Genomic DNA, 14,591 nt, shown 5'->3' on the forward strand with positions numbered 1-14,591 from the left:
AACAAATGGCACCCCTATCATGTAATCAATTACACTATTGTCAACAGTTGTTGCATTACCAATGTGTTTGTCATCACCACATCTACCGTTTAATATACACATTGAAAGATTTTTACACATTTCTAGCAGTGCTTTACCATAATTGCCAAAATCTATATGTTTATCAAGGGATTTTCTTTTTAGTGGTATATTAAACATTTCTAGTTGCTCCACTGTGCTTAATTCACATCCAATATTTACATCGGGACTCTTGCCATCACTCTCTATTGGGCATACATCAAAATCATCTCTTTCTTGGGTATGGGCATTCATATCACCACAGATTAGAACGTGGTGATTTTCAATACCGATGTCAAGAATAATCTGTGCTAATTCATCAAACATTCCCACATTAGAGTATCTGGTGTTATAGGGAGGAATGTAGACTGACAGGATAAAGAGGTCTTTATCATAATCCAGCAAATTTCTATTTATTTTAAGGCATACACATAAATCACTTTGTATAGTTTTTTGCACACACGCTTTTGCAATTGTCTTGCTCACGGCAAGTATCACTCCTCCTGATCGCCAGTTTGTCAACCTATGTCGGTTGCTGATAAACATTTGGAAACCTATATCTTTAAATTTTTCAAGCAGGTCAGGTGAATCTATATCGTCTGTTTTTGTCTCGCTGAAACAGAGGACATCATATTTTTTACAGGTTTCAATAAAGTCAGGGGTCTCTATTTTAGATCTTATTCCACATACATTCAGAGTACATATCCTCAGCCCACAGTGTAATGTTGCTCTCTCATTGTATGACTTCTCACCTGTCTGTGCCCCGTGTCTGTCCTATAGGTCAATACCGAAGGCTTTGTAGTCCACATCGTCATATCCAATAAGGAACAGGTCATCGGGATTGTTAATAGTGACGTACTGGCCTTCACTTTTGCAGATCACTTTCCCGTCCCTAATAAAAGTGTGTTGGCATTGCCGACAAACACACTTCAAGCCTTATTATATTGAGCTACACAATTCAGTTTTCATTGCATTGAAGGTGGTTAAGCAGCATGTTATATTGTTGCTCAGATCTGGGTTTGAGTGCTGTGTTTTGAAGCGAATGGAAAGGGTCATTTTCACAAACAGTCTCGAGATAAGGTCCGCCTGGCGTGACACAATGAAGGTACGGCAATTTAGTTGCAAAAAATGCATCTTGTTTATGCTCAACAAGGCAATCGAGTGTCTGTTGGTATGCAGCACAATCTGTTCCTTGAAGGGAACAAAATGATGTATCACCTCATTTGATATTCCCTTTTCTATTTTGGGGTTTTTCTAAATTGCCTGTCTCCAGAGGGGACGCGACGAGGGCGTAGTGAACCCGCAAACACGAAAGCCTAGAACGTGCAAACACTGTGTGCGAGTGGAGGGGGGGAGAATATAACATGTCTTTGTGCTAGAGGAGAAGGGTGTCAATATTCCTGATCTATATTCAGACACCCGGTTGCCTGGACAGGAATGGCTGGTGTGTGAGAGCATGCAGATCCTGTGACGCCAATGCACACACACACACACGCACACGCACACACACACACACACACACACACACACACACACACACACACACACACACACACACACACACACACACACACACACACACACACACACACACACACACACACACACACACACACACCACTTTACAAAATGAGTAAATGCTCTTTCAGGAATTTCTTTTGACCTTTATGCAAAGACTGACAGGAAAAATTAAAATTGGGTTATAGGTTGTAATCGCACAATGCCTGCTGCTCAGGGAAATCCTTTTTTCTTTTTATCACATTTGCATTAAAAGATCATGAGAGAGAGAATCCATGTTTTTTTTCCCTGCCTCTAACCTGATCTGTTCCCTCAAGGCTTCATCTAATGTAATTGCACTCTACACACACAAACTGGACATGACCGGTCTGAAATAGGTAATGGGTGAATGACTTATCATTTCACTTGTTACTTATTTTCTTATGAAGAAAAAAGGTTCAATCATCTTAGACAGGTATCAAACAAACAGACACCGGTGAATGCTTCCACACATGTGAGCACTTGGTTTTAAATTGATAAATATATTTTTGCTAAGGACTGTTATTCAGACACAAGCAAAACGAGATGCAGGGATATTATAGTGAGCATTATTTACTACTGTATTTCCGACGCATTGTGGACTAAATGCATCTATTAAATAATCCTCAGTAAAAGCCAAAGGAAATAAATATTGAACATATCATGTCATATAAGACCAAATGGGTTGATCGATTTCCTGCAAGAAAACAAATGACTCCTCCATTTTGCTTCTGTCGGCAGAAAATTTGCAGGTCAGAGTTCAGCCACAGTGATTTTGAAAATCTGCTGGAGTCAGCCCAGACCCAGTTTGAAACCAAACCACTTCTAATATACACACATGTGCTACTGTCACCAGACCCTTAGGACTGCCGTGATAGAAAGACATATATTCTTTGATATAAAAAACCCCAAAACTGCGTCTCTTTTCGTTACCGATTGATTTGCCAAACATGTTCTTGCATAATGGATTAGTAGTATTTCTTGCCTCACAATTTCCTAAGTGACGCCTTTAAATATCTTGTTGTGGCTCGACCAACCTCAGTTTATGGTGTCAGCTCTAAATCAACACCACTTTAACATCCACTTACTAAATGCACTGTGGGCTCTATTCTATTCTTAGCTGACCTGACCACAGCTCTGTATAAACATAATGCTCCACATTTATATCCAAATTGAAATCAACTGGCAAATCACAAGTAAACAATAATGCCTTATAATAATTGGAGCCATTAGCCTTACCCCCATTTATCAAGCAGAAGCAGTGCTGTACAGCCAGACCAGACCTGAGACAGGTTCCCTGCTGGAAACTAGGGCAGTGTGTCACTCTGTTGCATCACACCTTAAGGGATTCATGCATTTTGCCATATCCAATTCTTTTTTATCAGAGGCAGGTGTTAGGCGGGCCTCGGGCCAAGTTGATATAAAACCTCCATTAAATCTTATCAATCCACATCGAATCGTAATTTTGAACAAGTGTGTTTTTGGCAGCAATGTGGGCGCTGCAGTATATCATTCTTACTATCGCCTCGTAACTTTGGTCTAAAAAGCCAATGAATATGTGGCACACTGCACGCTCTTTTCTTGTAACTGAATCGTCTTTTGCAAGTACTGCCAGTTTGCGACTATATATAAATATATGTATGAGAAAAAAACCCTCATATAAGTCAAGTGTGAGTTATGAAGATAATCCAGGAAGTGTAAGAAGTGTACACAAACGTCAGCGAGATGTGGGATATAGATAAATACCTGAAGGTGCTTTGCGTCCAGCCTTGTCTTGGTGCCTCCCGGCTCCTTCTTTGGTTTCCATCTGGGGTTCGGTGGCCTCATCCTCTGTGGTCTCAGAGTCTGGGAGGAACAGAGGGATGAGTTCAGATGGATAAAGAAGGGGAACATTCAAAGAGAAAGGGAGAAATGGAGGAGCAGTAGAAAGAGTCAAAAATCACAATAACAGAGCCCCGGCGAGAATGACATTTCACATTTTGCTTAGTGGCACAGTGGAAGAAACTTTGCGGAGAGCACCCCCCCCCCCCCAGAGTGAAACAAATGGGTTGAAGCTGGAGCGTGACATGATAGCCAGCTGTGGCTTGTAAAAAAAACATGGCTGACAACATGGAGGGGTATGTGGATCGGTTTGACTTTGCTAACAAAACAGCAAGGAGCGATTTAGAACGACTGCTTTCTTCATTAATTGTTTTACTTAATTTATTTGATTGATCGAATTTTATAATATATGACCCATATCACCGGCTGAAATCATTACTCATAGCCTTCTAGAGCACAGTAGATTTACAATTAAATCAACTATTAGAATAGCACAAAAAGGCGGCATTAAAAATGATTGATTTTACCATTTGAGAAAAAAAGATTGTTACGATTGCTTTTTATGGTTTTTACGACTCGCTTTTATGGCAAAATGATGAGATAATTACCGGGTAACCTTTTCAAAGCATCCGTATAAGTGAAAGACAATGAACTGATGTTTCTGTTCAGCGGTGAAGAAAATGCCAACCACTTAAATGGGAAACATGGTCACATTCACAGAGACTCAAACCACCAAACACATGCCAAGATAAAGAAAGACAGGGACAAGAGTCATTTGACTGTGGTCTGGAGCATTCAGAACAGAAAGAAGGGACACGTAATACGGTTGTGGTGGCGGTGTAGACAGGAAAAAAAAGTATTGAAGTATTAAGAAGAAGCAAACACAACCAAAAGAAAAAATGGACAGTCAAACCACAGATGGAGGGTCAAAATAAATGTCTTTTAAAAACCAAAATCACATTTACATCAGCAAGGGCGGACATAGGGAGGAGGTAACAAAAAAGAAGTAAAGTGAAGGTGAATGGAGACGGGCAGGTTTACCATAGCTTTGCTTTCGGCAGGAGCGGAAAACTTCGCTTCCATAGTGGCAGCAAGAGAGGGCAGACGGGAGAGCACCGTTACTATGGAAACCAGCATCCCTCTCACCCACACGACCAATCCTCTGCGTACCCATTCAGAGGCTAAACTCGCCAAAAGCCAAAGTGCTGCGTGGCTGACAGATACGTTTACTGGTGTTAGCGAGCCGGCCCACAAAGCAGGTTGCACCTCATTGCGCCCCACACTCGCATCAAGTCAGATCCTGATTAGATAATTCCAGAAGGTCTGCCTAACAATAAGAAAGCCATTGTAACATGAACAATCACCATTAACTCATTTACATATGTGCATCTGGCTGGGTGTGTGTGTGGCTATGTAGAATAGATCCACCCATCTGTGTCAAATTAAGCTAAATTGCTACAGGGGAAACTGACCTTTTGCAAAGTAATTATGAGGCAATATATTTCATGTATAGCTCGTATTTTTTTTTATGTAAATATGATTTGCAAGCGCCTGGTTTGACTTACACCATATACATACGTAGCACACATATTGCCAAATATTCCCCCATAAACCATCTAACCAGATATTATTCACTCAAGGATTTTATGCAGAGAGGCAACAGTGTGATTATACAAATATTGCTTGGTGGGGGTGGATGTACAATAATAAAAAACCCACTCTCGTTGTAAGCAGTCAGGCAGTCAAGAACATGGAGATACACTGAAGCAATATGGTTCTACAAGAGCAACTTTCATTTATAGAATACAAAAGAGTTATTAGAGGAATAAATCAAATGGAAGCACATGCTGCCAAAGGGCTTATAGACGCAAACAGAAAGAGAGGACAAGGCCTGGGTAAATCATAAGGCCACAGCGGTTTACATTTTAAATTGAAAAGAAAAGAATGAACTACAATAGAAGAGAGGAGAGATGGTGTAAGGCGTATACTGACAACACACCATGGGTAAATCTGCCAAATGTCCGAGTGGAATGCCCAGTTCTCTGAAACAAGATACAGAGTACAATGCGTTATTCCACAGTGATCACAGCCAAAGATTATGTCGTACACAAAAAGCTAGAAAACAAACTCAGAAGTCCCTTGTAGCAATAGTGTTGCCATTCCCTTATCTCTAAGAAGCAGAAAGGGAAAATGAAAGATGATTCTACAATTCACAACAAAAAGATTTAAAATAAAAGAACATTGTGACACAACTCAAAAGCTGGAACTGGCTGTGTTTAAACCCTCAGTCTAAAATTGAAAAAATAAATAAAAAAGATATTCTGTTAACTCTGTTCTGATTATGCATCGCAGCAGGCAAAACCCCCACTCACTTTACAACAAAAAACTCAAGATTTGAAATGAGATTTTGCTTCAATACATTACCCTAGACATTATGAAGACTTTTGTAAAGTATGATACTCATCTCGTAAGATTCCACCAGTATTGAATTATCGCCCAGCCAGATCTAAAATAAAGATGCTTATCCTAAAATGGAAAACTGTCTGACTAAGTCTCCAAGGCCATGTTTGAATGTAAGTGTCCCTGCTGAGAAAGGCAGTTGGGGGAAAAAGGTCTTCTTGGACAGTGTGTCAATCAGCACCAAGGAGAGCTCCTCACAATGACTCACTCCTTTGCAGCGCATCCAAAGCTGAAGTTGAAAAAAGGCTAAAAGTGAAATGACTCATTTCACACTTTATTCCCCCCAGCTTATGCCGCTCACTCCCCATTGGTTAAGGGTTGTGTGCCATGCAATTTGATTAACTGTTGCCTGCTTGGTAACTGCTGTTTGATAGACTCCGTTAGAAGCTTCCATCGTGGTCGTCATCTCCCTTGTCATGGCCTCAAGGTAGTCATATCAGCAGAAGGCAGCCACACATCATCCTTTGGAATGGGCTGAATTTGGCAAATCCTTCAAAAATATTTCTATGGGTATAATCCAAAATCCTAACAGCATTATTCTCACAAATCTGGAAGCTGCTGGAAGCGAAAAAGAGAAATTCTCAAGGGTTTGATATTGAAGCAGAATCCAGAGGAGGCAAAACGCTTTATCCTGCACTGTGCTCACTTCACTAAGCCTTTGTGACTGGCTGCCCCTGATTCTCATATTTCCATAGAGCGTAGCCCACTGACACACTTTTTCCATCTGCTCCAAACCTGCGAGACCTGTTATGTTACCTATTGTGTAACTAAACTGAGGTCAGATATTTCAGAGTGACGTGCACAATGGTATACAGCAGGGATTTGGGCTGTCCGATGATGCAAAAGTGGACTTTTCTGTATTTTTTTGGCATTTCAGTGGCAAAACTATTGTTTTTCATTTTGTTCATTATACTGTACCAAAATCATGTTTTTTTTCCACCTGCAAGTAGTTTCCCTAGTCGGACTTTCTTTGTTAGGTTGTCCTGATTTGTCCTCAATTTGTCACAGATACAACAAAGGTGGAATGCAGCAAGCAAGCACCACATCTTCTATCCATACTTTCGCTTGGTTAGCATTTCCCCAACAGCATTGAAAGCATAGAATATAGTATAGTGGTGCTAGGTTTTGCATCAATATATTCCCTGGAAAAAAATTCCGAAAAGGTTTATTTTACTACACATTTACCATCAGGTAAAGGGTGTGGCATGACATATCTAAAAACCGTAATAACCCCAATAAAAAACAACATTGAATATAGCTTTTATAAAAACACCAGTAAATGTTGTTCTCACCTGAAATCTCTTCTTTGACCAGATTTTCTTCATTTCTCCCAACTAGTGCTTCCTGTCAAGCTTGAAATATTTTACCTGTGGCATGAGCTCACGAAAAAACATCCAAGGGAAACGGAATAATAAGCCCAGGGGTGTGGCATCAACAACAACAAAAGAAAAGAGACTGGAATCGGTATTCAGCTGCCTTTCTGTGTGCGTGGGTGTGTTTATGCTCCGGTCTGCCAGTGAGAGCAGGGAGAAGGAGAGAGTGAGAGAGGGAGAGAGAGAAGCAGAAAAGGATGCAAAGAAGCCAGGTGTCTTTGTGTCTGCGCGTATATCCGCTGATGTGAACTGCCTCCCCTGCTCTGACGTAGACGCTTTGCCATTCTCTCAGCTGGTTTCTTGCTGCTCCGCCTCGAATGAGAACCCACGGAACACAAGCCGAGGTGGGGGTTGGACAGTCTGAGCGTAAGGGCTGTGTGTTGGTCCTGATTGCAGAGATGAGAGTGGAGGAGATGAAACGGCTAGACAGTAAAGGGATGGGGGGGAAGGGTGATGAATCTGTCGTCTTATTTTTTGATTAGAAAAATGTGCAACCTTCATGAATATGGGATTTTAGTTTTTAGAACATTCAGTCTATTCTCCCTTTTCCTTTGTGTTCCTCTGTAAGGAAGGTACTATAGCAGCCCCTTATCCAAACCCCGCAAGACATCAATTATTGACCTATAATCCATGTTTGTTGGTTTAAACCAGTGATAGGGTCTAAGGTTACCACAGCCTCAAGCAGTCCGGGGCTATATGGACTGGACCAGCAAATACATCTAACCCAATGGATTACAGCATTGTGTATGGTATTTATTTCAAGGTACACAACATGACAAGCAGCGGCCACATTCCGCAAGAGCATTTCCATGACATTTTCATCATGGGTTAATCTATCAGTCTGTTAAAGGGTGAATAAAATACTGCAAGATGATAACATAGAATTATATATAGCCAACATATACTAGGTGATCATTTAAATATAACAATATGAGAGTAATCTGGCACATTTCAGCTAGGCAGAACTGGAAGATTTGCTCCCTCTCTCCCACTATTGTCTTGATTTCATCTCACTTCATCCCTATCAACATAATACTGATGTTTATTTCTACACAGCGGCCTGTGTGAATTTGACACATATAACGTTATGGAGCACTCAACTCCAAGATTTGTGATTTATTGAGCAAGACGTGACAAGACTATAACTATCTACCTCCCCATTCACACTTCTCTATACAACACACTCTGACACACGTTTATGGCTCTTTCAGACACATCTGTCCTGCCACCAGTCCATCTCAATCAACTGAATGTGAAAGTAATTACAGGCAGCCATAGACCTCCCACCCCTTCAACTAACCCACCTGAATAATCGCCACACGTTTGGGCACAGCTCTTCTATCATCGACTGCTGACTTGCCCGGCTACACAATGCTTTTTCAGCGTTGTTAATAAGTGATGGCATGTTAATCGTTATGGCCTAGCTTGTTAACACAGAATCAATTATATTAGATTCACTATATTTTGTCTTTCGCCATTTATTTGAAGATTATCACCAAGCTTAAAGTGGTATTTGAAGAAAAAAAATCATCCTAAAAGAAATACAATGCTAGATTTAAATGGTGACCTTTTTTTACCTGAAAATATTCATCTAGATTCAGTGTATTGCAGTTTGCAATGTGTTATTTCAACAAACGTCCCTCTCCTCACCCTTGCCCTCCTCCTCCATTCATCACTAGTGAGAGGCACTCGGTCCGGTAGAGAGAGCAACAATCAATACCAATGCTTTGTATGTGATATGAGATACACCCCCAAGTAACAGTTTCTAAACACCCCTAAATCAATAAGCCAATCATAACATAAGATTCCATGACTGTCATCCAAGTCAGATACAGTAATGAAGCTTTCATTTCACGCTGCTTGGAAATATCTCTCCTCACGAGGTGTTTTTCTTTTGTACGCTGACTGAAAGCCACAGTGACTCGGCTTCAACCAATCTGCCAGTGAGTGGTGCTATCATAAAACATCAGCCGTAAGGAAAAGATAATTAGATCTACTGGTGCGTGTCATTTATCTTACATTCAATCAGTGTTATTTTTACTTTGTTAATAGAACAGAAGGCACTGCCTGAAAGCTGTAGCACACACACACATTACCAATCCCCATTATTAACCTTTAAAGGTGCTACGAGGAACTTTTAAATATTTCTGAAACAGTCCAAAAAAATTATTTGATGGTCATAAAAGACATGAAGCAGCAAACTAGACCATCAGTGCAAAGAAAGCCATTTTTATATAGTTTTTCTTAATGCCTTTGTCATGGTTACGCTCACAGGCACTACAGCTGGGGTAGTAAAAAGACTACCGCTTTTGTCGAAAGGGGGTGTAAGAATGAAAACAAACTGAAAGTTCCTCAGAGCACCTTTAACATGTCAACACGGATGCATTTTATATTGTTTCAGGAATCACATTTATAGTCTCTGACCGGCTGCAAATTTTGTCCTCTGCCTTCATCTCCACACAACCTGGCGAGCGAGTGGACGTTAAAAAGACGGACAGGTGCCATTGGGAGAGTGTGCTATATAGTTTCATTAGCTTAAAACAACAGGAGAGTAAGCAGACTTCACGGAAAGCCATTGATTTTGTGACAGAGGCTGCTTTCTGAGGAGAAGCCTTGATGGATGAATTCCAGGCACACAGCTTTATCAGCAGCACGTCCGGCATAATCCCTCCACAGCAGAAGAAGGGTTACATCCCCACTGTTTCTGTTTTGCAGTGCAGACCCGCTCAAAGCCAGAACCTCCATATCGGGCATCATGTCCTCTAAATCGAAAACAACTTGACTGTGTAAACAGTGGGGTGCTCCACTGATACATCTCCCAAGACAAGCCTGATCATAAACAATGAGTCCATGTACAGAGGATTTGGAAAGCCAGTGTCTTTCAATCCAACTGAAATGTATTTGTATAGCCTAGTATAACAAGTAATTCAGCTCAGGAGGCTTTACAAACTGCACTGCATACAACACCCTCTGTCCTTAAGATCCCTTGTCTATAAACGATCATTAGTGTTAATACCCCAATGTATTGTCAACAAATGTAGCTCCCCGACATAGTTTGAATGTGACCTTCCTATGATTCCTTAGAGCCTTCTTGTACTTGTTCTACGCTACAAAGCCTTCATACCACATCCTTCAAAATGGAATATTTAATACAACAGCACAGAATAGATAAGGTTATGTTATACAGTGTTCCTCCATTGTCCAAGTAAGCAGCAATGAAAGGCAGTTTTTTTTTAAAGGTTTGGGACAATATACAGAAACTGGGTTCTAGTTTTGCAGCGCAGCAAATCCATGCCATACGCACAAAATAGTAACACACGTCTTTGTTTGAAAAGTAAACAGACTTGTTGGCAAAAACTGCACTTAAAGCTTGACAAGCTTTCAAAAGCAAAATGTGAGTGAGTGGGGGTTTGTAGAGTCAGTTCATTGGTTTGGAAATCCCAAATGACAGAGACCCAATGTTGACAGTCACAGCATTGGAACCCGATCCTAGCACCTAATCCCGAGCGAAATCCCAGAGGAGGCCAGTGAATGACTGTGTACCAGGGCTATGGAACACAACTTTGCAACACCAAGCACAAGATGAGCGGCGTATGTGTTTACCCTCACATATTGCCTCAGCTGCCTCGTGACAATAGACACACCTAATTAATTTGGACTGTGTTCTTAATCCACTTGAAGGGAAATATTTAGAGAATGTGAAATCATCAAGCCGCTATAGATTATCTCTCCTCCAGTATGTCTATGTAAACTGGCAGCAATCCAGACACAAGAGGACCGGGTCAATAACAAGTGGTGAGAGCATAGAACGCCATGCTTTGTACACAGTCCATATACCAGACAACTGACTCAAGAGACCAATGGCTTTAAGGTTCAATTCCAGCACATTAAAACAAATTAGATACAGGATTATAAATGAATTATAATGTTATTCCGTCCTTGGAATTGCACAGTTAAATGTAGGTTCTTTCATTTTAGTGTTTGTGTACCATAGAAATTTCAGCTATTCTGCATATTTGCGTATATTGTGTAAATCCTGTTACACTTTATGAAACATGCTAAACATTGCACCAATACATACCCTATCCAGTGTGTTTAACCTCAGTTTTGACATATCTTAAAGGGACGGCCCCTTTGTTTACTTTTGAAACATGGACAAGGCCTTTATGGAAATGTTCTTGTAGTGTCTTCCTTCACACGAGGACCACTTGGAAAATATTAGCTATTTTCTGGTTCCAGGCTAACCAGGCCAATTATGTCATTACTATTACAATTAAAAAAAAAAAAATAATTGAAATCCACTTCAAATTTTGAGAGCAAACTAAAGATAACTTGAGTGTAAACAGCCATAACCATATCCAAACAGGATTGTTGTAAGTTATGCCTTCACTACAAAGCATCCACCATGAATATCAATAGAAACACAAATTGAATCCAATTAAGCAACAACTATGGCAGCCCCAGGTGTATTAACTCGTCTTCATTTACATAACAGCTGTTCCATTTAGTTGAGTCTGCATTTCTAACAACACAAAGTGGTTGTTCGTTCTCTAACTTGAACCTTTTACAGGATTTTTCAAAACACCATTTTATGCCACAGAGTACATCTTTTCTTATTGCCACCAGCTCCCACTCACCTCTCTGCTTCTTGCTTATCGGCCCACGCGCACCTTCCCTGACTCCCCTCAAAGCTTTGCGTGCTTCCATCAGCTCCTTGCGATACATGGCTCTCGTCTTCCTTTGTATGTTCCTTCAAAAACCCATGAGAAAAGGCTTCTTCTGCCCAAAATACTCCTCACTGTCCAAGTCTTCTTCAAGCCTTCTCCATCAAGCCAAATCACTAAAAAAACAAGCTCACATCCTCAAAATCGTATAACAACGCCTTTCCAATGAATGGCTTCAGCAATGCAATGAGGAACTGGTCAAGCAAGGATGAGTCCTTTCAAGATGGCTGCCGGCTGGACCTTCAAACTGTATCTTCTTCAACCCATGTCTGTCTTTCTTGCCCTCCTCTCCCTGTCTTCCTCCAGTCGTACCCTAACTGCGCCTGCCAACTTTAGCCGTCTATTTCCAGTCTAGCATAGTACAACCCTTTCGTTTGTACTGTACTTTCCCTCTGCACCCCCTTTCAGAGCGAGCCCCCCCTCCCCAGTCAGAGCAGGAGATTAACCACACCAAACTAAACAACCTTTGCTGTCCTCTGTGGGTCACTCTACGGGGAGTTTTGAAACTCAACCAGACTAGGCAGATATGCTGTAACGCACCATTTATGATATGCTACAACTGCACATACATCGTGGGACAATGAGACAGTTACAGGGACGCCGGTTGAAGTGACGTGGATCTATTTCAAACAGCTACTGCTCGTAAACCTTGGATTGGGGGTTGAAATAACATTGTAGCCTTCGATGACTTAAAATACGTTTCAGACAGTCAGACTAAATTACTACATGAAAACAAATATTTGCACGGATGCTTTGCATGTGTGGAATTCACTGCAATCTAAATACGAATGCGATTATGGATCATTCACTCACACTGTCTCGGGGGAATAGGAATATAAAATGCTGACCACAGTCTGCTGGCGAGTTCTATTTCAGTTGCTTGTTCTGCACAGTAGGACTGACACCTCTCTGTCCCTCTAAGTTAAGGATGTCTTTGGGAGCCTCTGGCATTCCTATGGGGGGTGGGGGGAGGGGGTGGGGAGGTTCAAGCTGCTGGAAAACTACATCTCTAACCACTGAAAGCATCTCAACAGCTGGCCACCAACAGGAATGGTAAATTGCAGTGCCACCTTTGATTGATTTGGTGTAGATAATATCAACTTGTCATGTTAACGTTTACGTATAGACCCTCTCCATTATTGTCCTCTGACCATATCTGATTTGCCTACTAGCTGATGGCATTTTCATCTACATCTATTACTTCCTATTCGACATAGCAGGCAATGTATTAGTCAGTTTGTTAGCATATCTATTAGTTGTCGATTGTTGTATTCTTAGCCAGGGAAAATGAAGTGTTTCTCTATGGCCCTATGAGTGGGAGGATAAGTAGCAATACACCTGCAGCATAACTTAGCCTTCCACCTCCTCCCTCTCGTCTCTCCACTCAACCCCTCTCCCTTTCCATCCCCTGCATACCTCTCATATCTCTGCCCTCTCCAGATAGCGTCTAGGGGCTTATAATGGGTTTGGGTGACACACACCTAAGATGGTTCCTCTACACTGAGTCTCCGTTAAAAATGTCTAGACCAGCTTAACCCGACAAGTTGCTGCTACATCTTTCAACTTCTCTCTCTCTCTCTCTCTCTCTCTCTCTCTCTCTCTCTCTCTCTCTCTCTCTCATCCATCCATCCTCAACTTCCAATACTTCACTCACATAATTCAACTTTTAATCAAATATTGTTATGGCATGTCGGTTTCATAACACATTCAAACAAGCCTAGATACCTAAAGTATTGATTAGTACCTTAAATCTGAGTTTCCTACCCATTTTTTGTAGTGACCTTCATCACAGGATGCCTACTTATGTGGGTTTAGAGAACTGAAATCATGTATCATAAATGTGTTTCTTTCTTCCCTCCTACCATGTCAATCACATTTCCACCCCACATATTCATCTTAGGAGCCCATGTGGGGACCCGATCCCCAGGTTTGAAACCACTGCTTTATAAAAGGTGCAACAAAGAGATTATCAAAATGTTATCCTATGACTAACTGCAACTAATGTCTGGGATGCTCACACTCTTGAGTCCCAATGAAAGAAGCATCATTATTAAAGTCATTTTAAATATCACAAGTGAGCGATGTGCAGCTTTTTCAGAGCTTCCATAAAAGTGCTCATTCGGCCTTTAGATTGCCTGTCACTATATAAATCAAAAGCTACACGCCGGAGGGTGACGTCAATAAAGGTGTCTAGACTAGTGACACAGCAGTACTCAGGTTCTCTCAGGGTGATATCTTAAAGTGTCACACCTGACTCACTGAGTGATGCTCAAAAGCAGGCCCAACAGCCATTAAAACTTACTGCACGCGTGCACAAACACACACTAACATACAGCCATTCAAATACACATTGACTGCCCCCCCCCCCCCTCCATCGCCTCTCTTTCATCACGCTGACTGTGATTGAGTGTGACAGCGCTGTATCTTGACCGTGGTGATGCTATAATTATCTGTGATGTCTGCTGGTGCAATGGGAGAAGGGGGCCCGCGGCTTCCACACATCAGTTAGAGAGCACGGGTCCACTGGCCAGCATGGCACATACCAGGCCATAAATAAACACAAGGAGAGAAAGAGAGCCGGGGGGATGGCAGAGAGAAGCAGACAGTAAGACAGCTAGGA

The 14,591-nt window shown here is 41.4% G+C and overlaps 1 protein-coding gene across 1 annotated transcript in view; it reads right to left on the reverse strand.

Moving 5' to 3' along the window:
• Positions 1-14,591, reverse strand: part of LOC307269866 (striated muscle preferentially expressed protein kinase-like) — a gene marked incomplete at both ends in the record, with an annotated part of 44,906 nt that overhangs the window by 28,164 nt on the left and 2,151 nt on the right. The window contains one exon of the mRNA XM_080052948.1: positions 3,340-3,438. Coding sequence (XP_079909074.1) covers positions 3,340-3,438 — 99 coding nt within the window. The remainder of the gene's footprint in view (positions 1-3,339; positions 3,439-14,591) is intronic.

This window comes from Ammodytes marinus (genome assembly GCF_949987685.1).
Source record: "Ammodytes marinus genome assembly, chromosome: 24".
NCBI classification, from domain to species: domain Eukaryota; kingdom Metazoa; phylum Chordata; class Actinopteri; order Uranoscopiformes; family Ammodytidae; genus Ammodytes; species Ammodytes marinus.